Below are 27,111 nucleotides of genomic sequence, written 5' to 3' on the forward strand. Positions count from 1 at the left end.
GAATAATGATTTATTTACTTAATTATTAATTTTAATAGAAAACCGTAGATGGTCTATTTTAGATAATTATCGGAGGCTAATAATAATGAAAACAAAATGAAAAAAGTTTAATTATTTTTTTTTGTTCAAATGTAACACTGACCGTTACCAAGTACAATATGAACCAATTAAACCATTCGATACCAATTAAACTTTTAGTTACGTAATCGAAGGCGCGATTTTTAAATTCAATGTTGCCAACCATGGACATATTCGGCGCCGGGCTGACTAACTGGAATTTAAATTTCCCGCTGGGGATTCAGCCACATTTGCCACATTTATTTATTTACTAGCGTGTACCCACGACTTCGTTCGCGTCGAATTAATCATTTGTAATGGTGATACATACAAACTGGATAAAATATTCTCACATTTACTATGTCAGCATGAGAAAAAACAATATGGCGATATTATTATATAACTTGGTAATATTTGAGAGGTAGTTTCATCTCGTTGGAATTTGACTTTCGAAAAATCCGTTTGCCAAAAATAAGCTTTTTAGCAAATTTAAGCAGAATCGTGGTTAATCAATTACGCAACTTTTTGGAACACCCCTCCTTATCGAACCTCTACACCCCACAATCAATCCGTTTGCCAAAAATCAGCTTTAAACGTCAAGCAGTTTAAGCAGAATCGTGATTACTCAATGGTCATATTTTATGAAACACCCTGTATAAATTTATAAAAAATCTTAAAATATGTAAAACAACAAAATAAAATATACGTGTTTAAGAGTTTTTCCGAAAAACTCACCGGTTTTTAAATAAAAAATATTTTAATATTTGAGGGATAGTTTCACCACTTAGAATTCGAGTTTCGAAAAATCCCTTCTTATCGAACCTCTACACCCTAAAGTCAATCTGTTTTTCAAAAATCAGCTTTTTACGTCAAGCGCTTTAAGCAGGATCGTGATTAATCAATCACTAGATTTTTCAAAGCACCCTGTATACATTTTTAAAAAACTTAAAATATGTAAAAAAAAAACAAAATAAAATATACGTGTTTAAGCGTTTTTTCGGAAACTTGACCGTTTTTTAAATAAAAAATATTGTAATATTTGAGGGGTGGTTTCACCCTCTTGGAACTGGAATTTCGAAAAATCCCGTCTTATCGAACCTCTACACCCTAGAATCAACTTGTATGCCAAAATTGAGCTTCTTACGTTGAGTGGTTTGAGCAGGATCGTGATTAATCAGTCTGTCAGTCACTTAAGGATTTTATATATTAGAAATTAGTATAGATTAGTATTAGTATAGATTCCCTGAGAATGTCATTCATTTTGACATTTTAGTTTTGTATTACGAGTTTTTGGTTTAAATGAATTAGGTATGGTGTGATACTTAAAAAACTTTATTAGCAGACCTTGCAGTCAAACATTGTTCTTTTTAGAACCTTTTTTAATGCGAAGTGTACATGATAGCTTAATAGCCGTAAAAACTCATAATGTGATAATATTCAGTGACGAGTAAGTTAAAATAAATAAAGACAATGGAAGTCCGAAATTCTTTAAGTATCACTACTGAATCATTGTCTAAAACATTCAAAGAAACCCTAATCTAAATCCTATAACTACTAAAGCTACTGACTTATTGGAGTCAGTAGAAGGAAGCCTGAAGAAGATGGTCTCTCTCTATAGGCTATTCCATATGTAAAAGAAACATCATTATAAAAAATCAGGCGAATAGCCAAACAATATATTAACTCTGTTTAGTCGGGTGGTTGAAGAAGCATCATAACAAAAATAAGAATTGGGAACAACGAAACAAGAGAGAAGTGCCCTTACCAAGTACCTTGTGAATATGGTAAATCGTATATTGAAGGATCAACACGTCCTCTATATGTACCAACGTAAAAACATACAAAAAGAAGTGAAATAATGAAGTGCAAACCATCTGTGGTGAAAGCAGCACAACATAAAGTAGTAGGGATGAGCGATACCGTGAGTTTTTGAGTTTCAATTACACTTTATACTTTTTAGTTTACGATCATTCACAATGTCTAGAAAACACAATTAATAATCAATTATAGTCTGTTGTATCCATAGAGAAAGCATAATATTTAGCTTATAAAACAATAAACTTTTGATTTCTAACCAAAATTTTCCTTGACGGATGATAATCAAAGGACAAAATGACATTCCTCGTAAATTTTGAAGTATAATTAGTGGAAAAGTCAAAAGTTTGTTAAGTTTTTTCCACTAATTGAAAATTACTACCACTAAATATAACGTTCTGAATGCTTATATTAAAATTAGGTGAACAAACTTCTACGGCTAATTGAAACTACTAATTTATTCCACTGATTTCGAGGTTCTGAATGAAGATTTACTTTAATTACGATTGTCTAGCGCCATTTGGTGAAAACAAAATTACCACCAAATGGTTGCAATTATTGAATGTCTCGAACGCACTTCATCTCCCAGCCGGGTTTGCATGCACCTGTCAAAAATTTCATACTGATAAATGATAACGAAGTGTCCTAGTACACGACATCCAACTCGTATTTGATTTTTTAGTTCCCACTTTCACGGATAGCTAAAGACACGCGATTGTACAGGGTGGGTCAAATTCGACGCTTTTAAATGGAAACACCCTTTTCTATAGGAGATAGACGAAAACTAATATCGGTGTCTGGGCTCAATTTTCATCAAAAACATGATGGTGAAAACCGCACATGAATATCTGTTACCGTTTCGGAGTTACGGGGTGTTGTTCAAAAATGTGCATTTTTAACAAATCGCTGTATTTTTTTTGCTATGGAAAATTTTGTATTTCTATGAAAACATTTCCAAAGCACCTTTTTACGTAGAATTTAATGGTTTATGTATATTTTTTTTAAAATTAATAATTTAAGAGTTATCAACAGAAAAATTGATTTTTTATTTGGGACACACTCTATATTTTTAATTAACTGAAAAGAATTTAAAATTACCTTTCCAAAAATATAGCACACTTGATATTTTGTTATAATCCCCTTCGAAATACAGAATTTTTAAAAGTTCGCCACTTTTAACTAGTAGGCTTTGGACCCCTTATTGATGATATGCCCCTTAATGGAACTCGAAAACATATTTTTCCAGCAAGACGACGCACCGCCTCTGAACGCTGAAGTTATCAGCAAATTTTTGCAGCCAATTTCATGAATAATTGAATAGCTAACCAAGATCCCAGCCGTTGGCCATCGAGGTCGCCTGACTTAGTGCCCATGGATCTAATCATATTGATATATTTGCAGAAGAATAAATGTTCCTTATTTTTCGGTATAATTTAGACAAGAATTAGAAATACTTAGCAGTTATGAGAGGGTATCTTTCACCTCCACTGAGTTAATGAATTCCGCGAGAAATGTTCAAAAACTGCCCCGTCTGTCCATAACAGAAGACGATTGATATGTCGAACACCTGTAGCAAAATCTCATGTCTTGGTTTGCTATTTATTTTTATTGTTATTAGATATAGTTTAAATGTGTTGATGTTGGTTAAATATATTTTAAATTGTTATAAAATTCTGTATCTCTCATTGCAAATATTATTTTCGTTTTAATTGATTCTCACAGCTAGAATTTTTTTGCATTAGAGCCGGTGCCATTCAAAGCCTACTTATTTAAAGCGGGCGAATTTTTATATACTCTATATCTCGAAGAGGAATCGAGCAAAATATCAAGTGTGTTATATTTTTGGAAAGGTAATTTTAAATTCTTTCCAATAAATTAAAAATATACAGAGTGTCTCATATAAGAAATCAATTTTTTTGTTGATAATTCTTAAATTATTAATTTTAAAAAAATTATACTTAAACCATTAAATTCTACGTAAAAAGGTGCTTTGGAAATGTTTTCATAAAAATACAAAAATTTCTATAGCAAAAAAGTTACAGCGATTTGTTAAAAATTCATATTTTTGAAAGACACCCCGAAACTCCGAAACGGTAACAGATATCGATATGCGGTTTTCACCATCATGTTTTTGACAAAAATTGAGCTCCAGATACCGATATTAGTTTTTGTCTATTTCCTATAGAAAAGGGTATTTCCATTTAAAAGCGTCGAATTTAACCCACCCTGTACAGAGGTCAATTCTAGACTAGTGTGCTCTAAATACATTGGGTGAACATAGCAATATTAATAATGGCCACAAAGCAATTACAATAATGGCCACAAAACAGCGAGGACCAACAAATTTGTAGAATATTGTCTAGAATAGTAGAAAAATTCACCAGGACAGAGACAAGATAAAGTTCATATTAAAACAATGACCAAAATTTACGAAGGAGATGACAAGCAAAGACATAGCTAGACTGTCAAAAGTGTAGTGGCTCTACTAACACGGCATTTCAAGCTTAAGTTGATGAATAAGCTATGTGCAGAATTTACAAACCAGAAGAAAAAATGGCAGAATACATTTTATGTATGTATGTAATTGTCTTTATTTCCCAGAAAAATAAATACAAGAGCAAGTAATTATATAATAAACACAATGATATGAACATAACAGAATAATACAAAATCAGTGGAAAATGAAGCGAAATTCAGAACATAAATTATGTTCTGCTCTTCCATTTAACTCCAGAAAGAAAAAAAAATGATACAAGAAATTTACAAGAAAACAAATAAATGTTAAATAAAAAGAAAACGCAAACAATCGCGAAATTATAATTAAACGACTATATGTATAATATAACAATACAAATACACTCATTTATACATCTTTGCACTGCTCTTCGAAAAGCCATAAACGAGCCCTTGGTCTTGAACGAAATACTCGTAAAACTCCTTAAGTGAGTTGGTACCTGAGCATAGATCTTTGAGACCGAATAACTGAAAGATGTTTCGTAGAGGGAGGTTTTGTGGTAAGGAACTGATATATTAGTTTTATGACGAATGTTAATACTATGAGCCTCTTGTCTCAACTGAATTTTATTGAAAAGATATACTGGTTTATGAGATATTAATATATTGTGATATAATATAATATTATTCAAAAGAAATCTATTTTTCATATTTAACCAATGTAGTGTTTTAAAAGTATGTGCTACATGATCATATTTTCGCAAACCAAATATATATCTTAAACAATAATTTTGTACTTTCTGTACTCTGTACATATCATCCATACTTAACGACTGTGAGAAAACGACGGAACAATGAGAGAAATGGGACAAAACTAAGGTATTGCATAGATTGGCTTTTACCTTATTATTTAAAAAATGCCGCAGTGGATAAAGCTGTCTTAATGCCGAAAATGCCCTTTGAATAGATGCAGATATGTGTTGCTTGTATTTCAAATTTGTGATCAATTATAATACCCAGATTTTTGGCTTCGGTAACAACATCAAGATTGACATTATTAATCTTAAATTTAGCTAATTGGCAAACATCATGACAGCAATTTTTACTTGAAAATATGACAACTTGTGTTTTAGTTGGATTCAACTGTAATTCATATTTTAGAGACTGTATAGATATGTTGTAAATCTTCATTGATCATATTAATGGCAAAATTTAAAGAATTCCTATTAAAAGAGGCATACATCTGAGTGTCATCAGCGTACGTATGTATCTTACAAAACTTAACATCGTTGTGAATTAGAGAGGTATTTTATATCAGTGCCATAGCCTGGTAAATGCGAGGTTTTTTGTATTAGACAAGATAAGCTATTGACAAAGAGCTATGTGAAGGGTTGAAATGGATAGGACTGGAGAATGTAACCTAGAGATCAAAAAAATACCACTATAGATCTAAAAAGGTCGCAGTGGAACAGGCTAATAGCCATTTCAAAAAAATATAATTGTATTTGATTTGAGTAGGTATATTGCCTTTCAAAAATTAATACTTGTTGACCGGTCGATACTCGATGTTCTTCATTTTCACAATAATCTTTACGTCAACTCCTTTAAACAACTGTCAAACAACCAAGCATCGAAATCGCAAATGGCTAAAATTTCAGTAAGCGTCTTTTAAAAGATACGCAAAAAAACTGAATGTTGCGTATACATGGTGTCCCAAATTGAAGGTTCGGACATTGGGACATCGGAGACCATAAGGGATACGTAATAGGCCAAATTATGGAAAAGTTGCGCAATTTTATGACCAATAAAATGTCATTTTTCAAATTAAAAATAAATGAATACTTCCAAAGATATTCGAAAAATAAAAAAAAGGAAAATCTATATTTTTCTTGGCTTTAGAGAAATGTTTTACTGAAATGCCAGTTCATCATTGTCACTTTTTCTCTTTATAAGACAGTGATATCAATTCCGAGATACCAATTCAACAGTTACCCTCGAATTTGAGACAATCTGTAGATGGGGAGGTTAATAATTATCTTGTAATACAACAAGCTCTCATTTTAAAGAGGTTCATTCAAAAGTAAAAGTTTTTTTTTTGTATTTTTAGCTGTTGCTTATCTCTATTGTCTATTGTGTTATCTATCTATATTGTCTCGCTGGATAAACTATACCAAGTATGTAGTAATATTTTCTACCTTTTTATTGAAAGTTTTTTAGTAATGTTTTCATATTTGCTTGACTTCGGTGTCAAATAAATACCTATCAATTTTAGTACTCTCAGCTAGTATTACATTACGTATACAGTATGTCCCCGAATGGTCTTTACAAAAGGAAGAACTTTTTTATTATTGACATTTTGAGAAAAATGCATTCTTGATAAAAAAAAAGTTTGCTTGTTCTAAAATGGTTAATCCGGTTTATACTCTTCCAAATTTTCATATCGTTTTAGAGAAAATTCGAAAAACAATAAGACCCAAAAATAAAAAGGTAGTTTTAGAAAAAAATGCAACTATGTTTTCAAGTTTTTTTAAATTTTCACTAAAACGGTATGGAAATTTGGAAAAATATAAACGGGATTAACCATCTTATTATTAATAAGTATTTTTTTTATGAAAAATGCATTTTTCTCAAAATTTCAATAATAAAAAAGCTTTTCCTTTTGTATGATCGAAAAAAAACGGCGTCCAGTTGGCTTGGAAATTACAATCGATGACAGTCCCCATATAATTTTACATAGAAAATGACTGCGCTCTTCATTTCATAGCCATCGCTGACGCCGTTTTTTTTCGACCATATTGTATTATTTGACAATATTATAGATTATAATATATGTAAATAGACTCAAATCAAAGTGCACTTAGCAGTGCTAACACTAAATTATAAAACAATTAAATTTATACCGTATGATCGAAAAAAAAAACGGCGTCCAGTTGGCCTGGAAATGACGATCGATGACATTTCTAATATATGTACCTAATTTCACATATAAAATGACAGCGATCTTCATTTCAAAGCCATCGGTGACGCCGTTTTTTTTCGATCATTTTGTACAATATTTTATAGGCTAGTTATGCCTACTGTAAAAGAGATATTTGATAGGTTTACTAAAAAAAATACTTAATTATTATTAAACACAATATTGGTCCTTTCAGACAACCTTTCCTTCAATAATAATAAAATAAGTATAAAATTTAAAAGTATTATAAAAAATAATTAGTTCATAAGTTCAACTTCTTAATACTGAATATTCAGCGTTGGATAAAATCTTGGAAAAAAATTAGGATGACGTCTATCGTTAATACCAATTGCCCGTAAACAGGAAACCAGAAAATTAAAATTAAACTGCTCAATATTATTGCTTCAGTAAGTTTATGTAACGACCAAATCGGATGTTATACCATTTGCCTACAAAAAACACCGCCAACCGTGCACAACAGAACTGTTTATTTTACAAAATAAAATGGTTTTTAAATATAACAAATTTCCAATTATTTTTAATTAAATAGCGAAAACGATTAGATCTGAAGCCTTATCAACTATTTAGTACAGATTATTTAACTGCTAGGTTAGAAAAATTAGAAAACTTAATGCAGATGTAATTTTGATAATTAAATATTTTTGTAAACAATAATTGTAAATAGGAAAGCATTTAAAAACCTGACAATTAATTAAAGATAAAACGATGAACAACTGAAGATCAAGTATAAAAAAATTGACAGCTCAAGAAACCACCCTCTTTACCCAGAACACCCTTCTACTTGCCAAAAAGGAAAAAAACGGCAAGGCAAATGCCCCCCTAATAATGTTTATAAAACGCCGACTTACAAGGTGAGGGACGTTGTATTTTTATCCGGAATAAGCCAGGATAAACTTATGAATGGATGTTCCATTGATTAATATGCGGAGTTTTACATGAATTAACTTGGCATAGAGCCTGAAACAAGCAGCTGTAAAACGTTCCTGCCCCATCAAATCGCCGGTTTTCAATTAACATCGGCCGTTTTTGGTGAGATATTTTCGAAATACGAAATAGAAAGCCCCAAGTAACGCCTTTCACGAACAATCTGTGCGTCTTTGGCCCGGACCAACCACCAGGGAAAGGATGTTGTACCCGCCAAACCCGGCCGTAAAAAAGGAGTTGTTCAGGTACTTACTCTTCAGATCTGTCGGTCATGGTTAGTCACTAAGAAAATTCTAGTATTTAGAGTCAGTTTTTTGGCGAAAACCCACATTTTTGCACAACATGAAATCTAGCGTAACACAATCAACATACTATTGAAAATTTTTTACTGTTTGACTTGTCACTGTCAGATTTCATTTCGATCTGACATTTTGAGCGGAGTTGCGCGTGCGCGGGCTCGGAATCGTGAAGGCGCGGTTTGATTTTTAGCGCGCTTTTTATTTTTATTGATTTAATTCTCCACTTCTTGAATTTTGTTTAATCGATAAACAGTTTTATTTTAAATAAAAATTTGTAGCTATATACCTTCGTATTTTTTAACAGTAAATAATCAAAAATCTGGATAAAAAACAACAGGTAATTATTCTAGTCAGTTTAGTGCGTTGTTGTTAAAATAAGTCGAATAAACTCATAGTACAAATGAACTACTTTCAAAATTTATGCGCTGTTTATAATATATAAACTGAATTTAATCGGATTTTAAATGAATATAATGGAAGATAAAAACAAAACTGATAAAACAAAGATTTCTTTTTACAGTAAAATGGGTTTCGTGGTCGACAAGGTATCTGAAGATTCATTTTACGAGAATTTACTGCTGGGACTGTCAAAAGTTTTGGAAAAAAGTCCTTGCGTCTCAAAAATAAGTCTAAAAAGACTGTCGGGAGTTAGGTATAGTAATAATTCAACAACTAAAAATATAATAAAGTATATATTACAGTTAATTTTAATTATAGACAAGTTGATATTAGAGCTTGGGAGCATAATAACGGAGTTATTCTACCGGAAGATTTAAGAGGATTTTATTCTTCTACAAATGGGTTTCTTTTTACTTACGAGTTCTCCTACGATTACCGTACTACCAATGAAGAAGACAAAGAATTCAGGTTGGGTCTAATTCAAATTAACCCAATAAATGACATGATAAGAATATTCGGATATGAAACCAAAACTAATGCTGGTATAGAATGCGTGGGAAAAAAACATGTTTTGTCCTTATCTAGAGAAAGCAAAGTAAGAATAACTAAATGCAGTTTTTATGTTTTTAGTTCCTGAAAATATGAATACCTATAATCTATGATGATGAATCTTATCTAATACTAGTATATAAAATCCTTAAGTGACTGACTCACTGATTAATCACGATCCTGCTCAAACCACTCAACGTAAGAAGCTCTATTTTGGCATACAAGTTGATTCTAGGGTGTAGAGATTCGATAAGAAGGGATTTTTAGAAATTCCAGTTCCAAGGGGGTGAAACCACCCCTCAAATATTACAATATTTTTTATTTAAAAACGGTCAAGTTTCCGAAAAAACGCTTAAACACGTATATTTTATTTTGTTTTTTTTACATATTTTAAGATTTTTTAAAAATGTATACAGGGTGTTTCGAAAAATCTGGTCATTGATTAATCATGATCCTGCTTAAAGCGCTTGACATAAAAAGCTGATCTTTTGGAAAACGGATTGACTTTAGGGTGTAGAGGTTCAATAAGAAGGGATTTTTTGAAACTCGAATTCTAAGGGGGTGAACCACCCCTCAAATATTAGAATATTTTTTATTTAAAAACCGGTGAGTTTTTCGGAAAAACTCTTAAACACGTATATTTTATTTTGTTGTTTTACATATTTTAAGATTTTTTAAAAATTTATACAGGTTGTTTCATAAAATATAACCATTGAGCAATCACAATTCTGCTTAAACTGCTTGACGTTTAAAGCTGATTTCTGGCAAACGAATCGACTGTGGGGAGTAGAGGATCTTTGGTAGCGGTTCGAGGAGGGGTTTCTCGAATCTCAAATTCCAAGAGGGTAAAAACGCCCCTCAAATATTACAATATTTGTTATTTAAAAAACGGTTAGTCTTTCGGGAAACACGCATAATTTATATTGTTTCTTACATTTTTGAAATTTTTAAAAAAATCATACAGGGTGGGTAATCATAAAAGTTGGGTAATTGATTAACCACGATTCTGCTTAAACTGCTTGATGTAAAAAGCTTATTTTTGGCAAACGGATTTTTCGAAAGTCAAATTCCAACGAGATGAAACTACCCCTCAAATATTACCAAGTTATATAATAATATCGCCATATTGTTTTTTCTCATGCTGACATATGTAAATGTGAGAAAGTTATATCCAGTTTGTATGTTAATGGAAATTCTTGCTTTGCTTTATCATCACCATTACAAATGATTAATTCGACGCGAACGAAGTCGCGGGTACACGCTAGTATATAATATAATCTATAAGCAAAAAATAATCTTGCAGACTTAATTTTCTAGATTTATTGTCTTACAAAATTAACAAAACATCACAAATTATTCATGTTTATTTATTCATTTTTTAGCGACAGTCCGTATAAATATACTTACCTATTATTACATCAGTTAATACGTGGGAAAACTAAACTAATGTAATTTTCAGGTTTTCGAATTGGCAAATGTCGATGATAATGCTAAAGTGGTTTTGGTATATCCAACTGCATATTCCACGCCTACTATATGGTTTTATTGGGGCCAAATGACGTTTTCTTATCTAGCCGAAGATTTTACCACGTATTTTAGAATGTGTATAGCACATCTAGGTAAAATTATTAAAAAGGAATATTGATACATGCAGCCATATAGTAATACTCCACTTATATGCTATAGCATATTAAGTATGGCCTGTCCAGCAAAAAGATATATGACAGTGACAGATATCTGCCACAGTATCTATTTTTAAACATTTTGACACTGCTTCTTTTGGCCATACAATATTTTTGACTACGGCCAATTAAACGCCGTTTTCAGAAATTTCCTAAGTTCTATATACAGGGTCCGGTAATAGTGCGTCGGGCATCTGTAGCTCTTAGAATAAAAAACTTGAAAATATTATTTAAGGGCAAACCTAAAGTATGTATGAGGATGTATTTCAGGAAAATATTTTAACTTCTATAGGGTGGCTCAAAAAAGTGTGAGTGGATTGGGATTATTTTTATTAAATGGAATACCCTGTATATTATTGCATTTCTGGCTTCCTTTCAGACCACTTTACATAATCCTAAGATATGAGTAAATATATTTCGATAATTTCAGATATATTAATAAATAAATAAAAAATATTTTTTTCAACCCTTCCTTAGAAAATTATTATTTTTTATTACAAATACAAGAACTGTCCTGAAATCAAAACTATATTAGATGCTCTATCCATACTTTGATATAAATATCGTAATCTTAAATCATACAGGGTATTCACAATTCTACGCGAAATTTTCTAAAATATAAAGTAATTTCTCTTTGGTTTTTTTTAATGTAACACCCTGTATATTATTTTTTAGTAGATGGAGAGTTAAGAAATTAACATTTTTTGTATTAAAGTATATCAAAATTTTTAATGGTTTCACAGATACACGTAGTATTATTTCATATGGCTCTTTCAACGGTAAAATATGAGAGAAAAATCATTGGGTGGCTTCGATAAAAATTTACTGTGGAAAATGCCATATGAAATATAAAACCGCGAATATCTGCAAAACAATTAAACATTTTGAAATACTCTAAGTACAAAAAAATCAATTTTTAATTCTCCATCTATTGAAAAAATAACATACATAGGGTGTTCCATTTAAAAAAACGAAGAAAAATTATTTTATATTTTCGTAAGATTGGCGTAGAATTTTGAACATCCTGTATGATTTGCAATTACCATATTTATAAATACCTAATATTTTTTTAAGAAATACTGAAAAATATGAATTTTTTATTTATATATTAATATCTCTCAAATTATCGAAATATATCTTCTCATATCTTAGCTTAGGATTATGTAAAGTGATCTAAAAGGAAGCCAAAAATGCAATAATATACAGGGTGTTCCATTTAAAAAAAATTATCCCGGCCCACACACACACACTTCTTTGAGCCACCCTACAGAAGTTAAAATAATATTTTCCTAGTACATACTTTAGGTTTGCACTTAAACAAAATTCCCAAGTTTTTTATTCTAGGAAATACAGATGCCCGACTCACTATTGCCGGACCCTGTATATTAGTTTTCACCAAAACCAATTAAATGCGGTTTTGGGAAATTTCCTAAGCCCCATATATTTTTTTTTCAATTACTATTCAGATTTTTTATTCCAAAAAATGTTGCAGGAATACCATGTTGGCAATATGTCTTTTCCAAAGAAGGTCTTCCAGAATGGAGCAGAGAAATGTTCAACATTATAGCGCCAGGGGTGCTGAACGAAGACAGAAATTTAATAGAAAAACACCAATACAATTCAGATAACATAAACAAAATCGATCCGAATATATTTACATCTTCCAGTGGTTGGCACAATACTAACCCAGATAAAAACAATAGTCGCGGTCCAGATCCCAAACTAAAAGAAAAATCTAAAGGAAAAAGTGTACCTAAGAAAAGTGTAAGCGCCAAAGGAAAAAAACACTAAACTTTTACATATTTAGGACTTTATTTTGGTAATATATTGCCGCTTAAGTTTATTTACAATAAACTTAAGATACATATCTACATATATTTGATTTTAATAAATGTGAAATAACTGTATATTTAACTGTGTGTTTCCTAGTAGTATAAAAAAATTTGGGATGTGATTCCGCATATGTTTTTAAGAAAAAAGGTCAACTTTGGGCCTAGAGTACGTCCTTTTTGATCTACAGGGTGTCTGTTTATTTCCATTAACTATTGTTTTCTTAATTGAACCAGTGGCGGCAGTACGCACACATCCCTTATGCCCACTTGCATCGTTTGTATAAACTTTGTTTAAAGGCTAAACAGTGATTAACTATATAATATTTTATTATAATTAATCAATGTTTAGCCTTTAAACAAAGTCTATACAAACGGTGCAAGTAGGCATTACTTCCTTAAAGTAATGGTACGCCACTGCTTTTTTTCGAGAATACATTTCTTTTCTTGATTGTCCATGCTTTGGATGGTCCACGCTTTTGATTGATCTCTTGAGTTTTTCTTGTAAATTGAACGGTTTTCAAAAATACTAGAGTAAATCGCTAGAAAACGAGCATACATGATTTTGAGATATGCAATGTAGTTTTTTTTTGAAAAGCGTTCAACGTACAAGAAAAACTAAAGAGATCAATCTTGTTAAAAGATGATGGACAATCAAGAAAAAAAGTTTTCTTGGAAAAAGCAGTGGCGTATCATTTATTGTAATCAAATAATTCCGGGTTGTGACCGTATGGACGCCACTGATTCAAGTACGAAAACAGCAGTAAATACAAAAACTACTGAATACAAGGATCAATGAGGCCAAATTGTTAACATCGCTCCAAACTATATAGCATGGCTGTGCCGTAGCCACATATTTTTCTTAGCTGAGCTGCTTGAGGAGATACATATTTATATTTTTGACAAATGTTTTGACTACGCCTATGGTGTACGCAGTGGTATCATACTAATTAATTACGAAAAAAACGTATTAAAATGTTAACAAAAGGCGGAAATCTAGTATCGACGTATATCACATATCAATTAAGTACATACAGGGTGGCGCACCTCATTCGCCTCGGTTGATTATACGAAAACGGAAAGATGTAAAAACAAAATATTTTATGGGTATATGTGGGGAGACAATGTGCACAATTTAAAATTATTTTGAAATGTACAGGGTGTGTCAGAACTAAGATCCATACCAAAGTTATATTTTTTCTTATGGAACACACCCGGTATTTTATTTTCTATTTTGGATTCTTGGACATAAAATAAGGCATTTATTATAAGGGTTTAATATGTTTAAATGCTTTAGCTTTTGAGATATATAAAGATATTGAAATATGCATGCTATAATAAAAAATTTGTCAACACCTTTACATTACTTTTTAGAATTAACTCTTGTGCTGACTTTCAAGCCAGAGAAATAAACTTTACTAAAAAATTTGATTGTTCCCTTAAGTCTATACAGGTGTATCAAAAAGTGCTGGTCTATTTTCAATATTTATTTTACAAAAACACTTCGTTATTTCAAATGCAACACTATGTATTTTTTTAAATAAGTCAAAGCAAATTGAAATGCTCTTTCTAACTATATTAGGGTTCCCTATACCTATCTGGCTTAGATTTTAAATAAAAAGTGATTTTTTAATAAAATTATAATCAAGATGGCTGGTGTGCCCATGGCAATTTTCTAGTGACACTTAGTAGCTATTTTCAAGAAGGACATTAGTTTATGGACTTTATTTAAATTTATAACAAGTTAGTTTTATTTAATTTACCTACAGTAAAGGTTATTATAAGTAAGGATTTATTATTTTATCAAGAAAAATGAAGCAGTATCTGCTGGCGGAAGGAATGGATATGTTACTAGTGATTTTATTTTATGAGGGCAATTGCTTGTTGGCCTAAAGGGTATATGCTCAAGGATATCCAAATAGGAATTTTCTTGACAAGCATTCCTTTGAAAAACTACTTTTCCTATTTCGCAGAGCTGATAGTGTGGTATATGAAAAACCTATCAGGCTGTCGTTGGAAGTGAAGAAAATGAATTTTCACTAATTGATTCTTTTATAGAAAATCCAATATACAAGCGTCGTAATATAAATCAAAGAACTAGTTCTTTATTTTTCTTGACAAAATAATTAATATTTATTTATTAAACTATTGTAGGTAAATTAAATAAAAGTAAACTGTTATAAATTTAAATATAAAGTCCATAAACTAATGTCGATTTTGAAAATAGCTACTAACTGTCACTAGCAAATTGCCATGGCGACACCTGCCATCTTGATTGTCATTTTATTGAAAATCGCTTTTATTAAAAATCTGAGCTGAGCCGAATATAGAAATCCCTAATATAGTTTGCTCATTTAAATCTGCCTCGACTTATTTTAAAAAATACATATAGTGTTGTATTTGAAATAACGAAGTTTTTATGTAAAATAAATATTTAAAATTGACCAGCAATTTTTGATACCCCTGTATACATTAAAGGAAGCAATATTTTTTTTTAGTAAAGTTTATTTCTCTGGCGTCATAATCAGCAAAAGAATTAACTCTGAAAAGTAATGTACAGGGTGTTGACATTTTTTTTTATTATAGCATGCATATTTACATCTAGAAGATTGAAATAAAATACCGGGTGTTCCATAAGAAAAAATATAACTTTGATATAGATCTTAGTTCTGACACACCCTGTACATTTGAAAATAATTTTAAATTATGCACATTGCCTCTCTACATATACCTACTCATAAAAAAAATATTTTTACATCTTTCCGTTTTTCGTATAATCAACCGAGGCGAATGAGATGCGCCACGCGCCACCCTGTATAATACCAGAAAAATAATTATCAAATTCTTTGTCAAAGTTGAACACATCACCATTGTAATAAAGTTTATAGAAAGTCCACTACACACAACAAACTATTAAAAATCGCTAAAATTGTCGCTATTGACTCATCCGTAGGCTCCAAATTGATGGTGTCTAACAGCACAAATTCTGCTCTAGCCCTTATATGGACCTTACGCGTCCTTGTGGTTTTTAATCATTGAGTTAATGGAAAAAACTGCCTTTATACTATAAAAGCCAAATACCGAAAGAAAATATCTGAAGTAATTTCCGACATATTGTGACAAATTCAACTTTTTTTTTAATTTAAATACCCTGTAGATCAAAAAGGAAGTATTTTAGACACCATGTTTATATGAAGGAATCACACCCTAAACTTTTTAAGACAACATAGAAAACACCCTGTATAAACAAAATAAACATAACAAAAAAATAAATATTCTTTATGTACAAATGTTACATTTACGGAGGATAAAGCAAAGTTTTAAAAGTTTCCGAATATTCATATTCCATATAACTTATAAGAAAGAACGTTTATAATAATACACAAAACTTTTAAAAACCTTGAATAATAATAAACCAAAAATCTGTATAAATAAATATCTTACTTCCAGAGAGTTTCATATCTGGATTTTTGGTAAACCCAGCCTACTTAATTTAAAGGACGCTAATAATATTTTACTCGTTTCTGTGTTTGACCAAGTTAAACGACTGATTTGCGGACATCAATCTGTCAGTTCTGGCTGTCAGAGGGGACGATAGATCTTGGAGCGAGGCACGTAGTGCGCCGCCTGATATCTCGCTGCTTACTTGAAGTAGATTGCTTTCATCTAAAAATAATAGCAAATAAGGAAATGATAAGAAAGTTTAATTAATAAAAAAATAAAATAAATACTTGATAGAAAGTTTAAATATTAGAATATGAGATAGGAGTCTTCAGAAATATGTTACTGACTCAAATTGCAATATTATTCCTTTGTTAGATGGAAAATTAAAAGGTGAACATTTTTTTATATCTAAAGTATTTCAAAAGCTCTATCTTGTGTCAATGTCAGTCTAGTATTTTATAGTCGAAAGAGCCATATGTAATAAAAACGCGAATATCTGCGAAACCGTTAACAATTTTAAAATACTTTAAATATAAAAAATGTTAATTTTTTAATTTTCCATCTAACAAAGGAATATAGAGGGTGTTTCATTTTAAAAAAATTGTGTATGCACTATGTGCGCATATTTGAAGTGAAACTTCTTACTAACAGCTATTAAACTGAAGGATCTGAAGGATATACAGGGTGTCCCAGTTAAGATGGATACAAGCCAATATCTTGATTGTTTGTTGGGCGTTCTTTTTCATTTTTGACAGGAGACTGTATGGCTATAAGACGTACATTTTGCCCAGGGTAAGAAATGCGATACCTCATAGATGTACGCTTTAATAGGGTTTGTTATTTTTCGAGTCAAGAGTAAACTACCCTTAGGACAGTATTTATTTCAAATCTGATAAATTATAGTGAATCCTCCTTACCTAAGATACTTAAGTTCTAATTTTTATATATATATATATATATTTTTTTTTTTCGTTTCTTTGACCTGTATACTATATATTTTTTGTTTTCAGTCTTGGCTTTAGGTCGTTGGGGTTGCAAAGATGTTTCTAGATTTTGTTCATTATTTTTTTATTTTATGACGACGTTTCGACAGTATATGTCTTTTTCAAGCCTCTTGAACGTAGATTCTTACAGAGTGAAATTTGTTAACACTCGACAACACAATAATACATATTAACTATTGTTTCAATTATTGTTTAAAAGTAGACATCGGGTATTGAAATGATAAATGTGTTTTATACAGAGCGATCTGCAAGGAAATACGTACGTGCTCTATAGTAAAGTGTAATGTCCAAAAACAATTAAAACAATAGTTAATATGTGTTATTGTGTTGTCCAGTGTTAACAAATTTTAACTCTGTAAGAATCTACGTTCAAGAGGCTTGAAAAAGACATATACTGTCGAAACGTCGTCATAAAATAAAAAAATAATGAACAAAATCTAGAAACATCTTTGCAACCCCAACGACCTAAAGCCAAGAGTAAAAACAAAAAAAAATTATAAATATTGATACAGAGTGTGTACATTAAAATAAGACATTTTTATTTTTATTATTATTTTTTTAAGTACTTACGACGCCACTGGATAAACAACTGGTTTATTATGAATAACCAATTATATCCAATTATCAATTAATAATCCATTTAAGTTTGGTCGAAGATGATCCAAGATGTTGACTTTTAGTTCGTTATTGTTTTATAAATCTTTGTTTAGAGCATATTTTTCAAAATTAATAGTGATTGTTTTAAATAACTATTTCGCTTTTCTAAAATATTCCTCAATAAAACGAATAAAAATCATATTTCAGATTCCATTGAAAACTGGGTTCTTAAATTATTTTGTAACTCATTTTATTCATTTGTATTAGCAAACTTAAAAAACAATTTTTTAAAGTAAACAGTTTTTAAAGAAAATATTTAGTTTTTTTGTATTGTATCTTAAATATTATGGAAGCTATCTGAAAACTGGAATCAATTATTAATTGATAATTGGATATTGATAATAAACCAGTTGTTTATCCAGTGGCGTCCTAAGTACTTAAAAAAATAATAATAAAATAAAAATGTCTCATTTTAATAACACACCCTGTCTCAATATTTATAAAAATTATAACTTAAGTATCTTGGGTAAGGAGAATTCAATATAAGATTTGAAATCAATACTGTCCTAAGGGTAGTTTACTCTTGACTCGAAAAATATCAAACCCCATTAGTACGTCTATGAGGTACCGTATTTCTTACGCTGGGCAAAATGTACGACTTATAGCCATATAGCCTCCTGCCAAAAATGAAAAAGATCGCTCAACAAACAACCAAGATATTGGCTTGTATCCATCTTAAGTGGTCCCACCCTGTATATTTTTTTATGAATGCTTTTTATAAACTTCAAAAAAAATAGAGCTAATATAAAACCGTATATTATTTTAGCTTTATAATTTGTTTTTCAATTTTTATTAAAAAACAATAATTCTCTCACCCGGCCGGGTAGCAGTGGCCATGATACAATAACGGAAAGATAAGATATTACGCATGTAGTGGGCGGAGCATAACAGAACAGATGTTGGTACAGTATCAGATCAAGTTTATTATAGTAATTTTCTTAGCTGCGTATAGCACAGATCATTACCCAATGTTGCCATAAGCTTATTTTTCATCGGGGTAGATTATCACAAGATAGCGGGGATGAATAATTTTACAAAGGGGTAGCTGTGGCAACACTGCCGCTACCAGTTTTCCTCTCGCTAGCTCGCGCGTCACGGCCGCCTTGTGGGACAACCAAAAAGCCCAAACTAATAAATAAATAATTACTTAATAAGGTAAAACCAAAAAGCCCAAACTTTCTGTATGATTATTTTTAAAATTTCACGTATGTTAGGTTTATTTATAACATACATGAAATTTAAAAATAATAACATACGTGAAATAAATACATAACATACGTGAAATTTAAAAATAATCATACAGAAAGTTTGGGCTTTTTGGTTTTACCTTATTAAGTAATTATCAGGTAGTAATTGTTAATTTTGAAGTTTAACTTAATATAATGTCATTTTAACAGAACGTCAACGATTTCTTGTAGACGTATCTGTTTTAAAAAGTAAAGTGTTCTCGAATAGTTCAATTTAAATATTTTAAATAGTTTTTTCTCGATTCTTTATATTTTTTGCTTCCGACGACGGTAAGAGAAAACTTTCCGAAACGTTAAGCATTTTTTTTGTTAGGCAAATTTTTATTACTGTAAACACAACTTCTGACAAGCAGCGTCCGTTTAGGTTTAACGCAGAAGTGTTTACAAAAAATAACTATTTTATTTTGTAGATTTTTCTTGCAGTGCAGTGGCGAAAAACCCATAAAGATTTTTTTGGATAGATGAATCCGCCACATAGGTATAGACATTTTTTAACATACTTTAGGTTGGCACTTATACAAAATTGCTAAGTTTTTTATTATAGCAGCTACAGATGCCCGACGCACTGTTGCCGGGCCCGTATAAAGTATTAGGAACGACTTTAAACCGTGGCAACCCGTATTTGCGGCAACTTTTTGATAGGCACCCTTACAACATCATGCATAGAATAAAAATAGGTTTAATTTGCCATATAAATGATTAAAACATTTTACGAACGTAATGTCATCTCCAAAATCATTTATTATTATTATTAATTAAACATAGTTGGGGCAACTTTTTGATTGGCACCCTGTTAAAAGTGTATTCCCCTATTCATAAATATACGTAAAAATTAGACTTTGATTAAAAATATGATGAGCGTAGGAATCCTACAGCTGGATCTTAAGAATCCAACTAGTCCGAAAAAGTAGCAAAATAAGCGTTCGGCATTTAACGTTTTATGTAAAACTAGGTATTTTTACACAAATGAAGAAGGAAATTAACGATAAAGGATTATACTATATCCATATTATATCACATTTTTAGACAACTTTATTTTTAAAATTTTGATGGTGAACCTAACCCACATCAACAAAATATTCCTTATATTTGGACTAAATTTTCTCTAAAATAAAGACATCATTTAAAATTCCGTTACAATACAAAAATAGATTGAAGTTTTGTTGTTACAGTGATATATAATTTATATGGTTTTGTAACAAATTGCTCGCTATTTTATAGCAAATGCTGAAGCTCTGCAAACCTTAATTAAGCCTTAATCAAAGCACGTGCGTTTGGAATTTTGAATGTGGCTTAACATAACAGGTTCGGGCTAAGCCTTAGGCAGATTTCTGAAATATAATATGTATTTCCTTCGGCCGCACATCCGCTTTACCCCACCCCACCCCCGAGAGCGACCCGAAAGTACAGCGTAATAGACTCCAAGACTATTTTGAACTTACTTGAAAGCCATTCTTCTAACAAATTCTGTTGTTCAACAGAAATCGTATTTATGGGTGCGCTACCATTACCGATGGCTTTATCACAGCTGACGTTTATTAGCGGATCGCTTAAAAAACTGTTGACCTCGTCATCTACGTACGATCCCGCCGATCTACTTATACGCTTATTTTGCAGAGAAAACTTGATGTTCTGACTGCAGGCAGATTCTGGCCTGATCGTTATGGACTTTGTTATTATGGAATCCAGATTTGTGGAAGGATCCAGTGGATCAGTGCCTGGAAAATAATTTTTATTGGCATTGAAGCTCGCAAAAAAAACGAGAATTTCATTTTTAGTTTCAATAATTACCTTCTTCAATTACATCACTAGCTTCAGAATTAGTGATGTCAGTGTTTGCCTGATGCTCCTCTATTCCAGATCTGACCTTTATTCTATTGAAATAGTTTTCAGCATCTGGAATATAAAATGATATCAATTTATAGAAAATATAAAATGATGTGAAATTTGTTATCGTTGAATTTAATCTACTCAATCAAAATGTGTGCTCTTTTATCGATTATATCACTCTGTTTTCTGTTATTATATCTGTTTTATTATACTCGTAATATACAGGGTGCTACAAATTCGAGGTACGAGCATTGGTATCTCGGTATCCGTAATAGATACGAAGATAGTTAAATTGGGACAAAGTTGCGCCTTGGGATGTTCACCAAGAAGCCATCAAAAAAGTTTTAAATATTTCAAGGATTGCTGGGATTTTTTGAAAAAACGGATTTTTTTGAAAATCAATTTTATATTTTCCTGTCGTTACTTTTTAGAAAATTAAAAAAGTAATTGCACATTCTCATAGCCACTTTATTAAGTATTTTTAGATTTTCAAATTAGCCGATAATTTGTGAGATACAGAAGCCAACTTATTTTTTTTAAATACGGACCTGCATTTTTTATTCAGTTTTTGAAAGACCTTGGTCTCCTAAGTACAATGATATGCCACACTTTATACTTTTTTTTGTTTTTGGTACCTTAAGAACAACAAAACTATTTAATTATTATTTAAAATAATTTCAAGTCCGAGTCTGCTTTTTTAAAATTATTTAATCTGATTATATTCATCGCAATAATAGAGAACAACGGCATACGGTCGAATCGGTCTACAAACACGTAAACGTTTACGTACGCATGCGCATTTCTTATATTTTCTATTTTTTATACACGTAAAAGATTCTTTCTACGTCTACGTATACGTGCCAGGAGCGGCCGACTCGACCGTATGACGTTGTTCTCTAATATTGATTAGCGCTAATTAACATTGAATATGGAAAATCGAGTCAATTGAAAGATTCAAATAAATATCAACCAGGTCAGCAATGTAAAGATTATTTTCAACTTTTTTATTATGAATTTGAAATCTCGGTGTATGATATAATGTATATATAATATATATGCTGTATTTAATACAACTATAAAACTATATGGGGAATGTCATCGATCATCATTTTCTAGCCAACTGGACGCCGTTTTTATTAATCTAGTTATCATTTTGATGATTTTTTTCATAAATTTCTCTAATTGAGTAATATTAAAAATACAGGCTTCTAGGCTCTCCGCTAGCAAAATCGGTTCGTAAAACTATGCTAGTTACCGTAGCTAAACTCATCTAAAAAGTTTTATCAACTTCAATATTAAATTATAATACAAGTTTTTAAATCTGTGTATATGCCGGTTGTTTACGATATTCTCCAATGGTGGCAGCACCGGAGAATGCATCAAGCCTATACTTGCGCAAGTGTAGTTTACCCACGTACTGGAAGTTATGTGGCTAGCATTATATCAAATAGAGGATAGGAAAATACTTACTTCCAATATTGGCCTGCTTGTCAGAGAACTTGTACCTTCCAGAAGCGCACCTATCAAATAAGTCTTTACTGATCTGTTTGTTGAGATAGGCTTCTGGCAGGGCAAGAACTTCACTTGAGCCTTTCGAAGAATTTCTCCTACTTGAATGAGCATGAGAGTTTTTAAACAAACTTATTCTTCTAGAAGGGCTTTTGCTTGCAGGGCTCTCACTTACAAGCTTGACTTTTTTGATTTCTTGGTAGATGCTGTCTGTAAAGCCAGAAAAAAATCATTATATATATCCTGCAGCCCCACTGAACATGCAAGATTAAACAGAAAAGCATAAACCCTATATAACATCTATATATTTCTTTTTTTTTCTAAAATTAACTAAAAGTTTATATTGCAACAACTACAGATTACATCTTCAGCTTCTGTAATAAAAAAATAAATCAGTAAAAGAAACTATCTGACAAACATCTATGTTTTAATAACCTTTACCTAAGAGAGGATCATTTATATTAGAACTTGATGTACTAGATAACGACAGACTAACCAGCTTGTCCAAAGAAACAAAGCTGTCCATAGGCCTTTCAGTATTGTTTCCAGCTGGGGTACCTACGGAACTGTCTGACGGACATTTTATGTTTACTGCTTTAGATGATGCTGTGTGGGACCTAACATATAAAAAATATGCATAATTAATATACAATAGATTGAAAAAAAATGGCATCGACGATGGCTTTCAAATGAAGATCGCTGTTATTTTATAAACTATAAAACTATATGGGGAATGTCATCAATCATCATTTCCAAGCCAACTGGACGTCGTTTTTATTAATCTTACGGTACATACAGGGTGATCAACTGTTCTTAAAAAAATTTAACATTTTTAAAGTATTTGAACGATATGGTGGCGCAAATTCTAAAAAAACTCCATATGTACATGTAAACTAAATTTAGAACTAACTGTTTTTTTTCAAAAGAAGAGTTTTTGTAGAAAATTTGTTGATATGGCCTTTTGCTACAAAAACAGGAATATTATGGACTGTACAGGGTGGCGCCTCTCATACGCCGCGGAGGCTCCAAGGAGAACGACAGTTTGTATTGAAATGAAATTTTGTGAGCATATGTAGGTAAATTCAGAGCACTTAAAAATATAGAGAGTTCTACAGGGTGTCTCCAAAAAAGGTTACATATCAAAGTTGTGTTTTTTGTAATGGAACACCCGATATATTAATTGATTTTCGGATTCTGGGAGAAAAATAAAGGTGAGTTTTATAAGAGAAGTATATGACTAAAATGTAAGATTTTTGACATATTTAATATTTTCTAGAAATAAAGAATATTTTCTAGAAATAAAGAACAATTTTTAAATTACAATAAAAGCTACCTAAATTGGAATTTACCCGGTATAGCCTAACATGTAGTTAAATTAACTGTTGTACTTTAAATCAAATTAAAACTTGATCCAAAAAGTTATACAGGGTGAGACAAAATTAATATTGACCATTGGCCACCTTGAAAAGCATGTTACTCTTTTATTTTAAATGGAACATCCAGTATATTATTCCGATATTCATGTCTCTTCAAAATACTATTGGTAGGTTGGCTACCCCTCAAACAAAGATTTTTCTAGATATTTTCATTTACATAATTTGATCTGAGTAGATCTTTATTATTTGATAAAATCTAGGTGGCTGTGATATGTCTGGCGTTACTTCAACATAACTGTCTAATTAGTCCAACTTTAACAACTAGTTATCATTTTGTGTCAGTTAAAACAAAAAAAATTCTCAGAAATTTGCCGAAATGCAAACTTATCCTACATCAGAAAGAATTGATATGATTCTATTAGTTGGTGAATGCAGTGTGCATTCACTAATTAATAGAATGAATGCTTAGAATGCTCTTGATTTTATCTAGTCTGGGTTTTTTTTATGGGGATATGTTAAAGACAGTGTTTACAAAACTCGACCAAATATTGTCGACAACATGAGAGAAATTATTGGAGCTGCTTTTCGATTCTTTTACCTAATAATCGACTGTTTCCATACCTATCTGCGACCCTGTATATACCTTTTGAGAACAGTGTGTCACCCTATATTTAAAAATGTAAATAGAAAATGTTCTTACTTCTGAAAGGAATCTTCTAAAACTGGCGTACCATATCTAACTTCACCAGACTCCAAACCTATTAAAAAATGGTACAAGTGCTTTAAGGTTTCCTTTAAATCTAGCGTATACCAGTGATAAAAGTACCACCTTAATTGACTTAAATTTTTATTCAGCAAAAACACGGCATATCCAAAGTGGGCTTTGTCTTTTCCTTTAGCATACAGCTGAAATCTTCAATAAAATAAAAATGTATAAGTACAGTGTTTTAATTTTATTCACCCTTTAACAGGCTTATTCTTTTTTAAATTTAGAGCTAGAATTATTATAATAGGGCACCCTACTAGAAGTGTATTAGTTGGCACATTTTTTTTGCTTTCAAAAAATATATAATGTTTTTTTTTAATAGTTTTGAAGATTTGATCTGATTTTTTTCCCAAAGTTATACGGCAAGTAGTTTCTGAGATACAGCCGGCGTCCATTCTTATTTGGCCACCCAGTACATAAAAATATAAAAACAATTCAGAACTTACTCTCTTTCCTTATCAGGTAACAAAGATGAAACTTGGTCATAAATCACTGATCTTGATCCCAAGTGCTTCATGGGGTATCTAAGAGGAACTTGAAAGAAAATGGAACACATTATTAATATATGGCAGATGTAGCCTAATACTACAGAAACTCCTGGATCAGAGCAATCTAGAATTAAAAAAAAATATTTATTTCCTACATATTTATCATTAAAAAAACAAATTACCAGTTAACAATTCTGAATTTGGCAAATATATCCCTAACATTGTATATTTATTTTCATTTGGAATTTTTTCAATAGGATAGATAAAAAGAAGCTCTTTTAAAAGCTGTTTCTGTCTGAAATAAAGCTGCCTCGTGATATACATTAGATGCTCTTTATGATGTAGAAAACTGTAGTTATATTCTTTTAACCTTTCCATGTCTCTGTTTAAGGAGTGGTAAAAAGACATTAGCCTAGAATCTAAAAAAAAATAATTTTAGTTGAGTGATTATTAAACAAAACTCAATCTCTATACTTCTATCATCATTTTCATCACACAAACGACTTTCTTCCTTTTTCAGTTGCTCCACACGAGCCTTTTTCTTATCTCTTTCCTCAGTTAAAAGTCTAATTCTAAATTTGGCTACTTCAATCTCTCTACTTAGTTTAGTCATTTTTTCTCTTTCACTTCGTGTAGGTTTACCATGAAGCATTTTATTTAAAGAGTTCATTGTGAGTAACTGATGCCCAAAAGAAATATTACTATGACTGGATGCACCTGACTCAGCAATTTGCTCATTTTCTGTTGCTTTTATCTTACTTATCACATTTTCTACATCAATTTTTTTATTCTTAATAAGTCTTTGCAGTTCTTGTAACTGCCTTAATTTATCTAGAGTATATGTACTTTGTACCTCACCCTTCGGAGCTTTAATGGCTATACGTTTATACAGAACTAATTCATTATTATCTTTCTCTATCAGATTTAAATACTTATAAAATGGTACAACTTTGTCCAGGTCAGTTTTTATATAATTCTGACTAGTAAAAAAACCGCCCTGCATAAAAAATATCACAGTGTTTTCTTTAAAATGCCTCGGATGCAAATCTGCAATCTTGCTACCTAGATATACCAGGCCGGAAAAATGTACACCCCAAGTAATAATTATTTCATCTTCGTTTTTATTACTTTTCCATATCTTAATAACAATGCATGCATAGTTTGTTTCTAAGTTTTTAAATAATAACTCCTTCCACTTTGGATACCTTCCCAGTACTTTCTCACTGGTATAGAAAGAGGCACTAGTATTAGATCTATGGAGGGTAAAATAAAAACTCGACTTTTTGTCCGACTGGAGGTTGTATACATATACTTGATCGACATGTCTTAAACGCAACTGAAAGAGTAATATAAATAGAAATGCACTGGCATTGAAATTACTTCATTACCTGCTGCGTAATAAGAGACGCCCATTGTCTACATCTCTGTCTTCCTAATGAATAATCTGATACAACAAAACTCATAGCCAAATAAGTTTTAGTCAAAATACAAAAATTAGAAAAATGGAATTGTTTTGGAATTCATAATCGGTATTTGTTGTCGATATGCCAGTTAGTAAAAGCAGAAAGCAACTAATTATTTATTGACACTATTTAAGTAAATTACTATATTTTTCTGCAACCAAAGCATTAACAATAAAATATTAATCAATAAATTTTTATTTACTTCTAGAATTGAATGGAGAAATGATAAGCAAAATATGCTCTGAAAATATGTCATCTTATCTGTCACTGTCATACATGTCATGTTGTCATATTGTTGTATTTGTTTATTTTTGTTGTTGTCTTTGTCTAATAGTTAACCAT

At 31.0% G+C, this 27,111-nt stretch overlaps 3 protein-coding genes across 6 annotated transcripts in view; 1 reads left to right on the plus strand and 2 right to left on the minus strand.

The window, feature by feature from the left end:
- The window catches only part of LOC115883140 (sprouty-related, EVH1 domain-containing protein 1), a 70,957-nt gene extending 62,341 nt beyond the window's left edge, over positions 1 to 8,616 (minus strand). For both annotated transcript variants that reach the window (XM_030901452.1, XM_030901451.1), the window contains exon 1: positions 8,481 to 8,616. In XM_030901452.1, coding sequence (XP_030757312.1) covers positions 8,481 to 8,500 — 20 coding nt within the window. In that variant the 5' untranslated portion in view covers positions 8,501 to 8,616. The remainder of the gene's footprint in view (positions 1 to 8,480) is intronic.
- On the plus strand, positions 8,180 to 13,063 carry LOC115883141 (tubulin polyglutamylase complex subunit 2-like). Of its 3 annotated transcripts, none has more exons than XM_030901455.1 (5): positions 8,180 to 8,472; positions 9,047 to 9,178; positions 9,244 to 9,520; positions 10,934 to 11,093; positions 12,649 to 13,063. In XM_030901455.1, exons 1-5 carry the CDS (start codon positions 8,429 to 8,431, stop codon positions 12,945 to 12,947), a joined length of 912 nt encoding a protein of 303 aa, XP_030757315.1. In that variant the 5' UTR covers positions 8,180 to 8,428; the 3' UTR covers positions 12,948 to 13,063. The 3 variants fall into 3 exon arrangements, with proteins under 3 accessions (XP_030757315.1, XP_030757316.1, XP_030757314.1); XM_030901456.1 differs by lacking the exon at positions 8,180 to 8,472 and adding an exon at positions 8,674 to 8,863; XM_030901454.1 differs by lacking the exon at positions 8,180 to 8,472 and having other exon boundaries at positions 8,901 to 9,178.
- A 3,184-nt stretch (positions 13,064 to 16,247) lies between these two features.
- LOC115883148 lies at positions 16,248 to 27,021 on the minus strand. Its single transcript, XM_030901463.1, has 10 exons — positions 26,695 to 27,021; positions 25,781 to 26,642; positions 25,489 to 25,725; positions 25,265 to 25,430; positions 24,753 to 24,965; positions 23,118 to 23,293; positions 22,638 to 22,886; positions 21,129 to 21,233; positions 20,780 to 21,055; positions 16,248 to 16,651 (listed from the first exon to the last, which is right to left on the minus strand). The coding sequence occupies exons 1-10, from the start codon at positions 26,767 to 26,769 to the stop codon at positions 16,500 to 16,502; spliced, it is 2,511 nt and encodes an 836-aa protein (XP_030757323.1). The 5' UTR covers positions 26,770 to 27,021; the 3' UTR covers positions 16,248 to 16,499.
- Positions 27,022 to 27,111: the final 90 nt, after the last annotated feature.

This window comes from Sitophilus oryzae, unplaced genomic scaffold, assembly GCF_002938485.1.
Source record: "Sitophilus oryzae breed Bouriz unplaced genomic scaffold, Soryzae_2.0 scaffold_1818_pilon_pilon, whole genome shotgun sequence".
In the NCBI taxonomy this organism is placed as follows: domain Eukaryota; kingdom Metazoa; phylum Arthropoda; class Insecta; order Coleoptera; family Curculionidae; genus Sitophilus; species Sitophilus oryzae.